Here is a 14,458-nt window from a genome sequence, read left to right on the forward strand (position 1 = left end):
CTGCTAGTACTATTCGTGAACTTTAGGTACGCAGCTCGTATGCAAAACAATGACGAGGCCCCGATCTAATGCACGGCAAATGTATTTGCTTGCCTAGGTACATGCCCGACCACTTCTCCGAGCTATCCGTTTTAGTGCTGCTGCTTGTACCTGCTTCAGCGGTACCTGTTCTACTCGTTCACCTTTGACATCTAAACAGCCACTTGTACCTCGTTGAACGATAGAGGTCAATTCGCAGTACAAAGGCTCGCATAACAACATTGATGTTATCTTGCAGCTCCATCAGTTCAAAAAGCTTCTCCTCCCTCGCTCCTCAGGAATACGCAGCCAGCCATCCCTCCATTGGTCGGCTATTTTAATCGCGCCGTCTGATTCGCTGTCTCACTCACCTCAGCTGCTAAAAGTGGTTCATGAGCGGCTAATGTAACAGAACTGGCATCACCACGGCCACTCAAAGGGCTCGCTCTGTGCGAGTAACACGAGATGCGTTCTCAGACATGATAGAGTTGGCGCCACGGCCAAGGGGCTGAACGCTGTTGCATGTATGCTTCGTCGATTGCCAACGGCGCGCTGAAACGCCGCAGCACAAAAAGTGAACACAAAGTAAGGCCTCCCGTTTGTACTCGAGGGTAGGCGGCATATCATATATTCGAGGCCATGCCGCCGGTTGGTTTCGTTGCGTCGTATTTTTCTTTCTTTTCGTATTTTTTTTTTGTAGCAGTAGAGGCATCGTCGTTCTTTTTATCAGACAGATTCCTTATCGATCACACCTTCATTTTCTATAAACCCAGTCGAGAGAAAAATATCAAGAGAACAAGATGCCGAGATTCGAGATCCAGATTCATCGCCCCGGTCGATACCCCCGGCCCTTCCATCTCCAGCCCTCCAGCTCTCCAAACTCCAACAACGCCCAAAAGCCGAGCCTCAAGCATGCCAACTCCGAACACTCTCGCTATGTCCAGATGCTCCTCCAGCAGGATGAAATTCCTTTGCTGCACAACATTCTCGCCTCCGTATTCGTCTGGCTCCTGCTGGCAGGATTCCTCGTCTTCCCCGGAACATTCACCAGTCTCCAAAACTCGGTTGCGAATCGGGGCGACCACGACGAGACCTTTTCAGAACAAGCCGCCAAGCTCCTCGTAAAGAGCATCAAGAACATTCCCCTCCTCGTCATCGCCGCCGTCATGTGTGGCGTCTCCGCCGTCGGCATGCTCGTTCTCACCATTCTCCACTCGAAAAACTACGTCTGGATCGTGAACAAGCTGTTCCTGCCGGGCATGACCAACTCCCTGGCTGGATTGGTTTCGACACTCATTGGCGTATACTCTCAACAACACGGCACTTGGAGCATTACAGCCCGCATCACTGCTATTGCTGAGGGAGCTTCGCTTGTGGTCTGCGGCGGGCTTTTCCTCTTTTGCCGGTTGGCTCTCTTGAGCAAGGTCAAAGAAAGCCATGAAGAGCACTACAAAGGCTGGCCAGGACACAGATATTCAAGGCAACTGTTCCAGGATAAGCCGACGTGATATCTGATAAGGATTGACGATGGCAATCTGAAAAGACGTAAAATACTTCGCTGGCGAAGAATGAGATATGAAAATTGGGATGGATGGGAGGAAATAGGAAACTTGGGAGAGGATAGACATTAATCATTAATTAATTACTCAATTTAGACGGCCCTTTCTCAGTCCTTTATATGGCAGCTTCGTCATAGCAATGGTGAACGCTCGCTCGAGATGATAGACTGACGGCTTTTCCAGCTCGTGAACCGTTCCGAGAGTCTGTAAGAGCTGTGGCAAAGCATGCCGGCCAAGAAGCCAACCGCATCATTCCTGAATGCGAGGAGGCCGGCCGTTGTAACCAGCATGACTGTCCATCTTTCGAGGCGCTCTTCATCTGATAGATGCCGATGCTGCCTCAAGCCTGCCTCATGGCCCCCGTGACTAGCAGACACATGCCAGAGATCAGGGGCTCCTTGGTTCAAGGTGTGGCCGACTTTGGCCAACTCCAACCCGGCAGCCACCACCATGACACCGAGCAGGCTCTTTGGATATTGCGTCAACAGATTGACGAGTGTCTTCCCAAACAACAGCCCCAGAAAGATCTTCAACAGCCCCAGCAGGATCACGCTGGCTCCGCTGCGTGCGCCGAAGCGATATTGAGCGGCAAGTCCTCCAGCGCCGTGACAGACTGGCATGGCTCCGAACCACGTGCCGGTGAGGTTCATGAGCGCCACGCTCAGGCCTATGGAGGTGACGGACGGGGTTGGCAGGTCCGGGAGCAGGTCAGCAGCCAACGCACTCACCGCAATGATGGAGTTGAGCGTCGTCAGGGGAAGCTGCCCTATGGCCATCCACAAGGCCGGGGCGTCTCCGCTTCCGACCCATGAGGGAAGCACAAAGTGCGGGTGCCACACATGGAACCACGGCAAGCTCTGATGGGAGACGAGCACCTGGACGAGGGCCAGCACAAGAGCCAGGAGGAAGAAGCTCAAGGCGTAAGGGAAGCGAGGCATGTTCTGCGTAAAAACCAGAACGAGGAATGCCACCAGAGCCCATATGCGGTTATCCAGCACGGGATGGACCCAGTGAAGGGGCTGCAGCAGCGACGAGCCAGCGCCGATGATGAGGGAGAGGCCCGCCCCGAGTTGGATCCCCTTGACCACGGGGATGGGCACGACGGCTACGGCTGTTCGCAGTAAGCCCGTCACGCTCATGAGAAGAACTGCCGCGCCAACCCATTGTCCAGCCGCGACAACGACGCTCATGGACGGATTCTCGCGCGCCGAGATGGCGGCCGCGGCGATGGCCTAGTACCCGCATGAGGCGGGAAGAGGATTAGCAAACAAAGTAAGGCTCCTTGGGCAGATAAGTTGAAGACAGTCGTGTATGTATGTAGGTATGTAAGTATGTAGGCATATGGAGTAGTATCATACAAAGTACCGAGGTCTAAATCTAGGGGGTAAAGACGGGAGTGCTCCACACGGCAAACATATTCGTACGAGTACAGCAAGCTACTGCTAGATAATAAGGTAGTACTTGGACATGGCATACCTTCATGGGCTGCACGGGCAAGGGGATGCCAAAGACAACTCCGGTGAGGACGTTGAAGCCGCCAGTAAAGACGAGCGTCGAGCCCAGGTCGATGTACCCCTTGGCCGCGAGGGCGATCATCAGGGGAAGCAGGGTGCCCAAATCGCCCAGAGAGCCGGATATCTCGGCCAGGGGCGCATCTCGAAATGTCGTCAGGTTATGGGCGTTGAGGCGCCGCACGCGGGCCAGCCAGGCGCTCGCCATGTTCGGGATGACGATGGAGGCGAATTGGAGCTTAGTCGAGCTTTGATGGAGAGGGGGGAAGAATACGGTATTAGGGCGGAATCACGACGACGCAGAAACCATGTATGTACTGAAAGACTCGGCTTCTTTAATGGAAGATATAGATACGCATATTTTTTGTAGGGTATTTTTGGGTGGTTTGTTTGTTTAAAACCATCACAAGAGTTTCTACCGTGGAGAGTTGGTTTGGGCGGCCCTTCAAGAGCGGACCTCACGTGGATGCATTACGTCGGCGGATCGATAGCTGTCTCACTCACGTGGTGCATCTCCGGCACAGCATCACGCATCTCCGCGCTGCTATTGGAGAGGTTTTTTTTCTTTGATGGGTGACACAGAAACAGATGAGCAAAGACGGGTCAAAAATCTACTGGTCCTCTCTGGATGTTGTGTTGTGTTGTGTTCCGGGCTGGGCTGGGCTGGGCCATGTACAGCGGGCATCGACGTCTTCCATGGAGGGGAGCTTTGTCGTCGCAAGGATCATCTTCTTCCGCAGGGCGCCCAACGTAGAGCATCGGAACGGCCCATTAGCTGAAGCTTACTTAACCCAGGCCATCCCTAGGGATTGAAGCTGCCTGGACGAATTCCCGAGCCCTTTTCGCGTCTTCGATGCCGTCGGCTTTGATGCGCTGTACGAGTACGCCTTATTTCTTGAGGTATTATTCCCTGTGCCAAGGCAACCCAGCTGCGTATCATCGGCTGAACAGCGCTCGGGACAAGGTTGAAGCTGACAAGGGCCGCGCGATGAGATCTCGTCACGTGACTCGAAAGACGCACCGCCGTTCGGTTGGGCAACGAAGGAATCCAATGGCAATGCGCATCTCGACGCCGCTGCCGGTGTAGAAGTTATCGTAAAGGGGTCGTGTCTGAACTCGTAGGCCTAGATTCCCGATGATCACGGCTTCTCAAAAGGGAGCAACCGAGAAAGGGGGGGCCAAAATGGCAAAAAGCAATGCTTCTCGTCAGCTTATTAGTACCATTCGCCAAAACCAACAGAGACCAAAAATAAGACGTCCGTTCCGCCTGTCATATCAACGGAAATCCACCGAGAAGCACATCAGGCCCAAAAATCGCTCTCCAGCTGGGCCACCCAAATTATGATTAAACATCAATTGGCCCCGTACGTTTAGGCAGGAGAGCTCATTACCGGAGGAACCGACTGTACCGGATTTGGCGCGCTCCATGGAGAAAAAAAGAACGCAGCAAATGAAACCTCTAACATGTAGGTACTCGTACGGGTACTACTAGTACCAGGTGCTAGCAGCAGCGCGGACGAAGTACCTGCATCAGTTTTCTCCGATGCGCGGATATCGATATCCGGTCTTCTCCACGATACCCGCCCGCGGTGAATGAAAAAAGTCTAGAAGTCGTGGAGAAGGGCTGACCGCCTGGAGTGTGCGTCTCCGAGAGGGAATATTGGCCTATGCCTATTATCTCTCGTTTCTTGGATCCTTTGGGAAGGGGGCGAACTGCGATTAAGGTTGGCTTCTAGAGGTCCATCTGACGGGGTCTGGTTTTGTTATACTACTCGTACTACTACTAGTACATGCAACAACGATGGGAGAGGGACGAGTCTATGCCCGATTTCGACGTGCCAATGGCTCTAGAAGCACGACCTGACTGGTGTTTTCAAGATGAGGCGACCCAATGCGATGGAGAAGGGCAGTTGAAGTCTACGAGCAGTAGCATCAAGTACGGAGCACCGCCGACGTGTGTACGGAGAAGCTGCAGCTCGTACATGTACGGTACAAGCCAACGACGCCGCTACCTTTGTTGCCAAGGCCGGGGTACTCAGAAGCAGCATGAGGTCATTGGCCGAGTGCAGCGCCAGTTCCCCCGTCCTGGACGCGAAAGGGCGACGCCAGCAGACAATCTGGAAGCACACGACACGTCCAATCAGTACGTCCGAGTAGCTGATCATTGCAAGGGGGTGCGTGGGGATCGCTGACTGGGGGGCGAGAGGAATCGGCCGCCGGAATCGCTGTTCGCACCCATTTTTTTTTTGCTTGCCTCGTTTTTTCGTCTTATATTTCCCTCTTACAAGCAAAGAACCCTGAGTCGAGCAAACAAGCCCCCCGAAAGAGAAAGAGTCCGTCCAACTCCCGAGCTTTTGCCGGCCCCGCCGACAGCGAGCTTTGTCCGGAGTCCACGGAGCGGCTTTTATTTTTCAGCCGGGGGCTTTTTCTCTTTTCTGCTTGTCGGGCTTGCCGGGTCGCGACAGCGATGGGTGGAGCAGGCTGCTGCGCTGGATGCGGTGGCCGCAAACAGAAAAGGGCAGACTTTGTTGTCACCTTTGGCGGGAACAGGATTTGCGGCTGCGGCTAGGCTGGGTTTGGGCTGGATAGTGTTGCTCTGCCGTTGCCGCCGCTGGCGGTGTGTGTTGCTTGGGAGTTGGATGCTGAGCGGCGACGGCGACGACGAGGAATGACATGACGCTGATGGATTGGATGGGATGGGCACGACTGGGGCGTCTTGCTATGCCGACTCGGAACGGCAGTGCCCAAGTACATGTTTTGCCTTTGCTGCCGTGACTTGTGTCGACGCCCAATTGCATGACGGGACCCGTGTAGCGGCTCGTTGACACGCGAGGTAGCGTTGCCGTGTACTTCGTATGGCTGACTGACTCTTGTTATCTGCCCTTCACCGGCCGGCGTGATAGTAGGGCCGTTCCTTGCTGGCGATTGTCGGTGCATGGGCATCCGTCCCCATACGTGGGATACCGTTCAGGCAGCTGACAGTATCGGTAAGAGAAGTACGGGAGCAGGTACAACGAAGCACGCATCGTCTGGCTAACTTGGGCAATATAATGAAAAGGGTCTATGGGGTATTATGTACGGATATTGGAGAACCACAAATAATGTCCTTACTACGGAGTAACACAGCATTCTGCATAATGCTTTTCATGGTGTGACAGGTACTTGTAAGTCCTAGCGATGAGAAACAATGGCTACATCCTTAACTAGCCTTTATTAGTTGCGAAGCTAGATCCACGATTTTGAGGGAGAGAAAAAAAGTAGATCCAAGAGAGAGAGAAAAAAAGCAGCGGCATATTTCGGTCAAGGCAGCCGGCGCCGGATGATGTACACGCAAGGAGAAGGGCACAAGTCAGGACGGCGCTACGACGATAGTACCGCAGCTAGGGCATAATTGTCGCCCTCTGATTGAGCGATTGCAGCGATATCCGCTGCAGCCGAAGCCGCGGAGTAGTTGGCTGGAATTCCTTGGAGGAGCTGCCGCTTCCTAGCTAATTGCCAATCGCCGGTTTCCAGAATATCACTCAATCAAGCCACCCACGCATCTTGATACGCGCGCAAGGCCCGGCGTCAGAGAAGTGTGGTGTGTGTGCCCCGTTATCATGGCTGGCCGGGACAAGTTACGGGGTACCAGTACTTGCAGCGAAGCACGGCCGTGTAGCTGTACCTCTTTGTCCAATTATACCGGTATATGCGTCTGTCTGTCCGTCTCTGTCCGGAGAAGCATGACCACATATGAGTACCTTACGAGTACATGCAACGGGACCGCCTCCTGGCTGGTGCGTCACACAGTCACACGGAGGTGAAGACGTCAATGCCGCTGAAGACTTACAAGAGCAGGGGGGTCTTCCCCCATTGGCCATTGCCTCTTCGTGGTCCGTGAACCGGTGCAGGCGAAAAAGAATACAAAGTAGAAATACATTCAAATGGCTCTCACGGAGATGTCGACTTTCGGTCGGGGGGGTATCGAAAAGAGTGCACGGTACTCGTGCTTAGCTTTTACAGGGACAAGACGCCGGCGCGATGCAAAATTCGCGCAGGCGAAAAAAAAAAAAAGAGACTCGAGCCCACTGCAACTTGGCTCTGGCCGCCGTCCCAGTTCCCCACATGGGGCGCCCGGGTAACCTGGGCGAAAAGGCTGGGAGAGGGAATAACGAGTAACGAGTGAGAAGCGGAAAGGGCTAAGAGCAAAAAGGTAACACGAGTAGAACTAGTACTAATACTAGAGGGGAAAAAAAGAAGAATAAGAAAAAAAAAAAAAAACGAGAGGACTGGCAAAAGCCTCGAAAGGAAAAAAAACCTTGGCGACCAAGAACCGCCGCACGTACCGGCCGAGACGCTAAAGCGGCCAGGGTCCAGCGCATGCCGTGTTCCGATCACCAGAAAAACTACGGAGCAAAAAAGAAGAGAGAAGCTGGAGCGTACCTGTACACGTACCCGTGCTCGTCCCTGTACTCGTGCCTGTACAAGCCCGTTCGCGCACAGCTCGCCGCGGGAAGCGAGTACCGCCCTTTTCGTCGCTGACCTCGCAGCAACATCCGGCCGTTCAAACTGGAAATGTCGCGATGCGCCTCTGGCCGGGCTCTATGCCGTCCGTGGCCCCAATTGACACACGCCCCCCGGCCCAGCCCGGAATCCTTTTTCTGCCTCGATTTTCCCGCTTGATTTTTCTTCCCTTGTTGCTCTCGGTTTTCTTGATTCTTCTTCTTCTCTTCCCTTCCAACCCTCTCGTCGCCCTTGGTTCGTCTTGTTCCGTCTCAGCAAAATCCCCCCCAGCCGCCGCTTTCGCCAATCGTCAAATCGACCGTCCGGCTATAAACCCCAGTCTTTGCTGCCAACTCGCCAATCCCCCATCAACAACAAGGACAAAAAAAGGTCAGAGCGCTCGCCAAGTTTTCAATCCCCTACAGCACAATACCTACAACGTACAGCACCCGTACTGTACCCATACCCCAATTGCAAATCACAATCCCAATCCCAGTCTCAGTCCCAGTCCTAGTCCCTGGCCCTCGGCTTCTCTTCTTTCGCCTCGCCTCGCCATCTTTTTTTTTTCCCTCCCCCCAAATTCCCCAAATCGCCCAGCGCGTGGTCCGTGACGTGCGGCCCCCACTTTTTGCCCCTACCGGCTGTGCCTTCCCAGAGCTGCCGTGAAACAAAACCTCAGCGCAATCCACTTACGCGACCTTTTCCAGACTTTTTGCCTTCATCCTCTCTCTTCCTCAACGCCTTCAACCCAAGAGGTAAACTCGCTCCCAATTCGCTTCCCTCCCTCAATCCGATATCACAATTGCACTCTACACAATCAATTCGCGAAATGCGCTCGAACGTTGCTGTTTTTTCCCCTTTGGTGTCGGTTGGATCCCACGTTGTCGCTGAGCACGGGCGCTGTCTCAGCTGTCGCAAATTTTAAGCTTCATCCGGGGCTACCGCAGCCTGTGAAACCAGCCAATCGGGCGAAGCTTAAAATCGTCGCATCTGGGCTCGCCCTCGCTGTGTGATTCTCTACTGGGATTCAATGGCTTCAATTGAAGAACCGCGTATTTTCTTTTCTTTTGAGGCATTTGATGTGGTTTCCACAATACCCTCCCCCCCTGCGCATTTACCGCTTTCTCTCTCACACCCCCTGGCACCATTGCCCCGGATAACAACTCGTTCATCAATTGAGACACACATATATATAATGGCACCGAGACCACCCTGAGACTAACTTTGCTTCTTCTCTTCAGACATACCCAAACTCTCCGCTCAAGACACAATGGCCGCCATCAACAAGCAACTCATTGCCACTCGCGCCGTGAGCGAGCTGGTCAAGCGCAAGAACTGGGCCGCCAGAGAGCCCGGTGTCATTGTCGTCTTCTGCATCGTCTTCATCGGTAAGTCCATCTCTACAACAACCTATTCCAGCAAAACAAAGCGAGGACATCCTTTCTAACATGGCTTGCAGTCGCTGTTGGTCTCATTGGTCTGTTCATCCACAAGCAGTGCGCCAAGAGACGGGCATCCAAGTCTCAGATCTAGGCGACGACCTGAGGCTTGGGGAAGAGGGGGTTGGGATTACGGGGGATGACTTCATGAATGAACGGGAGAGGGGACGCAGTAATGGACCGTGATTGTTAAAACGGCGAAATGGTGTTGCGCGACATTTCAAGCGTGGTTATAAACAGCGACACGTCGCGTCACGCAGCCGGTCAAAGGATAATGTTTTCACTCTGGCCACGAGCCAACACCGACCAGTCGTCATCTTGTCGTCAAGCTTGTCAACAACTTTGATGCGCGATGGATTTTCTTGGAGCTCGCATGGCCATGTACATGTACGCATGCATACATACTTGCTCGCGTCGCGCACACTCTCACTCATTCACTCACCGCCGCTCGATGGCTTGTGTGAGTAGAGAGAGAAAGAGAGAGAGAGGGCTATTGGTGTCGGAGATTTATGGAAAGGCGCGCTCGTGCTCGTGGCCACAGGATGCTATGTTCTCTATATTCTAATACTCCTGATACCTCATACAACAATCTAGTATTATAAACAATTTATATAAAGCTTTTCCTACTGTTCAAACAACTCCGATCCCGTCTGCCTCCCATCTTTTAGTGAATCGCTCCCTGTCTTAGACTGATGCTAATCTTACACACATACACGTATCAATACACAATCTCGTCACAGTCCTTCCTTGGCCAACATGTCGGCCACGTCCAGGTAAAACGCCACGGCATTAAACGTCCTCCTCATGCCCATCCACTCCCTCACCGTCCACCTCGCGCGATTCGACCAATTGATCAGATCCAAATGGCTAACCCCCATCAGCGTCCCCTTGTACACCCCCCAGCGACTGCTCTCAACACTCACCAGCCCGTCATTCTCCCCCTCCCTCTTGTCCACGACGCCGTGCGGCAGCCGAAACGCCCCCAGCAGCGACGGCTCGTCAATGGCCGCGCCGTACGAAAAGTAGCGCACCGCCTCGTCGTCGCGCACCCGCGGGTTGAACTCGTCTCGCATGTACCGCGTCGTCAGCTGGCCAAACGCAGACGTGCCCAGGCCGGCGCGCCTAATCACCCCGTACAGCCGCGGCAGGTGGAGCGGCCCGGCGCCGCGCTCGACCAAGTAGTCCGCAAAGGCGCTCCCGCGGTGCGGCGTGGCAATCGTCACGAGCGACGCGATCCGGATGCCCGACGGGCGCAGCAGGGAGATCATGTACCGGGCGTCCAGGCCTCCCATGCTGTGGGCGATGATGTTGACGGCGGGCGGCGTCGTCGTCGTCGCATGGCCGTCTGCGCTGGGGAGCGAGGCGGCGGTTGTTGTTGTCTGCGCGAGGATGTCGGCGGCGAGCTTGGCGGCGCGCTCCTCGATGGAGCCCGAGGGCGGGACGGTGGCGGTGATGACGGTGCAGTTGTTTGCCGTGAGGGCCTGCTTGATGCCGTGCCAGTACTCGATGGGGGGGAGGAGTGGCGAGACTCTGAGCTCGGAGAAGCCGAATAGGCCGTGAGCCAGGACAATGGGGTACTTTGGCGTAGCTGAAGTGTTTTTCTTTTCGTTAGACAAAAAGCTCCTCCGTTAGAAAAGAAAAGATGAAACACGTACCGTAGGTCTCGCGGATAGTAGCGTAGTCATCGTGTATAAGTCGCCCGAGGTCACGGATGCGAGGATCATGACGGAGCGGTTTTGCGGTGCCAAAGGCCCGCGACGGCGATGGCTGTAGGCTCAGCACGGAGGGCGGGAGGCGAGTGCCACGCCAATGGGGCCATTGCTTCATGGCTTTGCGAGATTTTGGCTACAGCATCAGGTAGGTCCTCTTGTTTAGGCAGAAAATTAAGGTGAGGTGATGTTGAAGCAACAACTTGATGCTCTCTGTGAGCTTAGCAAGAAGTGCTGGTTAGTGTAGGATGCTTTGCTGACGTCACTGCAGCGACGGAGCTTTGATATCAGCGTCACAAAACACACACTTTGACGGCTTAATTGCTTCCATTGCACATACAGCTCTATTCAGTGTAAAATTACATGCTTGCTCATTATTCAATATTATCTATATGTATATAGAACAGTAGTTTGTGCGAGTTAGAATCCTCCCATCTATTTTACCCATTTCCTTTGGTATCTATCACCTTTTTTCCCTCCCCCAACGCGACAACAGAACAGACGATAAAGGCCAGAAAACTAGCTCTTTTCTGGCATCTGACTGGGCGCATTCTCGTTCGTTACGCCGCTATAAGCTGGTCGGGGCCGTAAGCCGTCAAACGGCCCTGATAAGTTCTCTGCCATGGCTTCATCGTAGCTTGGTGGTGGGACGTCCTCGTAAGCAGGAATGTCGCCAGGGGGTAGCTGTGGGGGGTACAGAGGATCTTGAGGAGGTCTTGGAGGCATGGCTGGCTGGCTCGGTTGATTCGCCTGACTTGGCCGTCGCTGAGGCCTGGAAGCAGCGTTCGAGTTGTTGGTATCGGTGGCAGAAGGTCGGGAAGGTAGACGAGGAGGCCGAGACATGGTGATTTCACCTGGTCGTGTATTTCGAGCAGCTTTCAGAAGCTCAGGAGGTGGTGAAATGCCAGAAAAGACATCAATGTTTGCGAAATGAAGAGGCAGATAGATGGTCTGGGGCTGCGCAAAGGGGTCCCTCGTCATGGAGCCCGCCTTTGGGTCGCCCCAGCTCACACCTAGCTTGAGTTCTATTTCATATCTTCGAGTAAGGTTGCAAGTGTTGAAGGAGGGGGCAACGGTGTTTGGAAGCGGCCTGTTTCTCCAGAGCTCGTCTGGGAGCGTTACTTCTTTGCCGACTTCATCTCCCGGAGCACATACTGGGATGTGGAGGTCTGTAAAGGAGGCGACAACCCAGCGGTTGACTTTTTGGTTGAACAGCCCATGCGCACGGATTTCCGTCACACCAATCAGGTCCATCTGGAACGATACCAGGTAGATTTGTTCACTGCTTTCTACGAGCTTCTTTGCGATGAGCCGGAGTGGGACAGGCTTATTGCACGTGAGAACTGATGGATGCGGCACCCGAGCTGAAATCTCTACTGATGGTGGCGTTGGAGAATCACCGTCAGCACCGGCCAGAGCTTCATTGGCCTTTTTGCTGCTGAATAATGAACTTCGTTTCTTTTGTCCCTTTGCCCTAGGCGTAAAAGAAAAGGGCCGTCGGGCAAAAGCTTCCTGGCCAGTGATGGGAGGTCGCGGCGGTTCAATGGGCAGAAATTTGAACCCAATGTGATAGCGCCAGTTTTCCTTGAGCAGCCCTGGTCGCTGAATCGTGACCTTGATGTAGTACCGGATTTCTGCTTGCATAGGAAAGCCTGTTAGGGAGGGAGGAAGAGTCGCGGTAACGTGCCGTAGAAACAGCTGCTTCGAACCGTCCATGACACGGACTCCGCCCAGCCCAAAGAGGCCGCCGCCTGATCCATAGCCTCCAACACCGCCCAGGCCACCAATCCTGGCCATGGCTTCGGGATTGCTGCAGGCATTGTTGATGGGTAGCTTGAACGTGAAGGGAAACTGGTGCTGGCCGGGATCGAGGGGATATGCTCCATACGGACTGGATGAGCTTTCGTAGTACTCGTCTGGGAACACCTTTACTAGTTTGTAGAGGATCTTGTGGTTTTCACCCACGATGCTGCCCGGAGGCCCCGGTGGCGGGCCATTCCGATTAACGCCCGGTTCGTAGCCGTAATTTCTTGGGACCTGTAGAGCTGTGCCGGACTCTCCTTCGAGTTTGACGACAATGCTGCCGATCTGCTCGCTCTTTGGCAAAGTCAAAAAGACCTTGCCTGAGATGACGTCGAGGTTGGTGTAGAACTCGGGCTGGTTATTCAGCACGATTTTGATGGACATGGTTAACGACTGGCTGCTCCCGCAGTGGTGAATGTCCTGCGGGAGAAAGGGAGGGAGAAATGAAAGAAGGAGGAAAATACAAGAAGGAAAAAACGAAAGGAGAGGAAAACAAAGAAGAAAAAATAGCTTTGTTTGTTAGGTCTCCGCAGTTGGGGATGGGGATGCAAAGGGTTTTTGACCCCTTGGCAGCAGCACGCTCGGCAATTGAACAGGCCAGGGCCAAGTCCGGCACGCTGGCATTGCTTGCGAGGCTGCGGATCGGGATTGAGACGAGCCCAGGTTGAATGAGACACAAACACGGAGAGAGCTGAAGGCGAGCACACGCGTCAAGTCATTTGGCGATGGGGGCGCAGCCTCGAACCTCGTGGGAGTGGAATTGGACGAGGTTCGGCGATTGGATTGATGTCATTGCCAATCTGCCGCCTAAGCTGCAACTGGGCTTATCCACCGCCTGAGTGTGGCTTGCCGCGAGGCGCTGACGAAGTTGCTGAGGCGCAAAGCCCGCCGGATCCGACACTAATCGAGTGTCAGAAGTTGCGTTGCTTTGGGCGTTGATTGGGCGACTTTTGGTAACATGGTTTGACATAGATTATGGATGAGATAATCCTCAATATAGTAACTTCTTCTACTATCTCATAGATGGAGTACATGTCTAGTGGGCTGGCATTGTTGATGTCAGATGGAGATGCTGGAGGCTGGATGCTGGATCAGGTACCCGCACAACGTTGAAGCCGGTGACCTTGAGCTGAGAATGGCCGCTACTCTAGCAGTTAAAACCCACTAAATAGCAGCCCTGGAGGCCATAGCTTCACCCAGCTTCATGTTACTTTGGCCACGATAAAGACCATTTTGATCTTCGCTATGCACCCCGTCCTTCACCCGGAACGGACTGTCCGATGGCCCATTGGTTTGCCTCTCTCTCCACTCTGCGCATCACTAGCATTAATCGGCAGCCAGGTGAATGACCGGGGGGGGCAGCTGGCCCTCGTTGCAGTTGCATTGAGGCTGGACTCGCTGCAACACCACACTGCCTCTCCTCGTCGTCTGACGCTTGCCCTTAATCTTCGTCTTCTCTCCCTTCAGGCCCTGCAAGATGGCGTCTAAACCTAGGTCATGGATACTCCATGGCTACTGCTTTCACTACACATGCAGTATCTCTGATCTTTGTGGCAAATAATCACTACTAACATCACGCATCGTCCGCTTTGCTAGTGCCACTCGGGACCAAAAAGCCAGGGGTCAAGCGGTTGCGGTTGTTGGTTCCAACACTCGAGCTGCATATTTCACCTCGGCCGTGGCGCCATTTTCAGAGCCCAGATTCTCCAACAGCCTACATATACCTTGGCGCAAAGTCACGGGCCGTCGAAGCCCCTCGTTCGTGTGCTGCGGATCCGGTGTTGGTTGTCGCCTGTTTCTCGTTGCAACGTCCTGACAAGTGCTGTTATACCAGGCCATGGATTGTTGATTCGACGGCGGGCTGTGCCTCGGAAAAGTTGATGGGGGGGGGGGGGGGGGGGGGGGCTCTTCTTAAAGTCTTAACTGATTTTTGATTT

At 54.0% G+C, this 14,458-nt stretch overlaps 4 protein-coding genes across 4 annotated transcripts; 1 reads left to right on the forward strand and 3 right to left on the reverse strand.

Annotated features, from left to right (window-relative positions):
• Positions 1-818: 818 nt before the first annotated feature.
• On the forward strand, positions 819-1,526 carry Triagg1_8596 (uncharacterized protein; the record flags this gene model as incomplete). Its single annotated transcript, XM_062903459.1, has 1 exon — positions 819-1,526. The coding sequence occupies one exon, from the start codon at positions 819-821 to the stop codon at positions 1,524-1,526; it is 708 nt and encodes a 235-aa protein (XP_062752406.1).
• Positions 1,527-1,708: 182 nt separating this feature from the next.
• Triagg1_8597 (uncharacterized protein) lies at positions 1,709-3,296 on the reverse strand (the record flags this gene model as incomplete). The annotated part of the gene is made up of 2 exons (XM_062903462.1): positions 1,709-2,809; positions 3,054-3,296. 2 exons carry the CDS (start codon positions 3,294-3,296, stop codon positions 1,709-1,711), a joined length of 1,344 nt encoding a protein of 447 aa, XP_062752407.1.
• Positions 3,297-9,743: 6,447 nt separating this feature from the next.
• Triagg1_8598 (uncharacterized protein) lies at positions 9,744-10,836 on the reverse strand (the record flags this gene model as incomplete). Its single annotated transcript, XM_062903463.1, has 2 exons — positions 9,744-10,597; positions 10,665-10,836. 2 exons carry the CDS (start codon positions 10,834-10,836, stop codon positions 9,744-9,746), a joined length of 1,026 nt encoding a protein of 341 aa, XP_062752408.1.
• A 401-nt stretch (positions 10,837-11,237) lies between these two features.
• Triagg1_8599 (uncharacterized protein) lies at positions 11,238-12,905 on the reverse strand (the record flags this gene model as incomplete). The annotated part of the gene is made up of 1 exon (XM_062903464.1): positions 11,238-12,905. One exon carries the CDS (start codon positions 12,903-12,905, stop codon positions 11,238-11,240), a length of 1,668 nt encoding a protein of 555 aa, XP_062752409.1.
• Positions 12,906-14,458: the final 1,553 nt, after the last annotated feature.

The sequence above is a fragment of the Trichoderma aggressivum genome (genome assembly GCF_033847375.1).
Source record: "Trichoderma aggressivum f. europaeum strain CBS 100526 chromosome Unknown scaffold_043, whole genome shotgun sequence".
In the NCBI taxonomy this organism is placed as follows: domain Eukaryota; kingdom Fungi; phylum Ascomycota; class Sordariomycetes; order Hypocreales; family Hypocreaceae; genus Trichoderma; species Trichoderma aggressivum.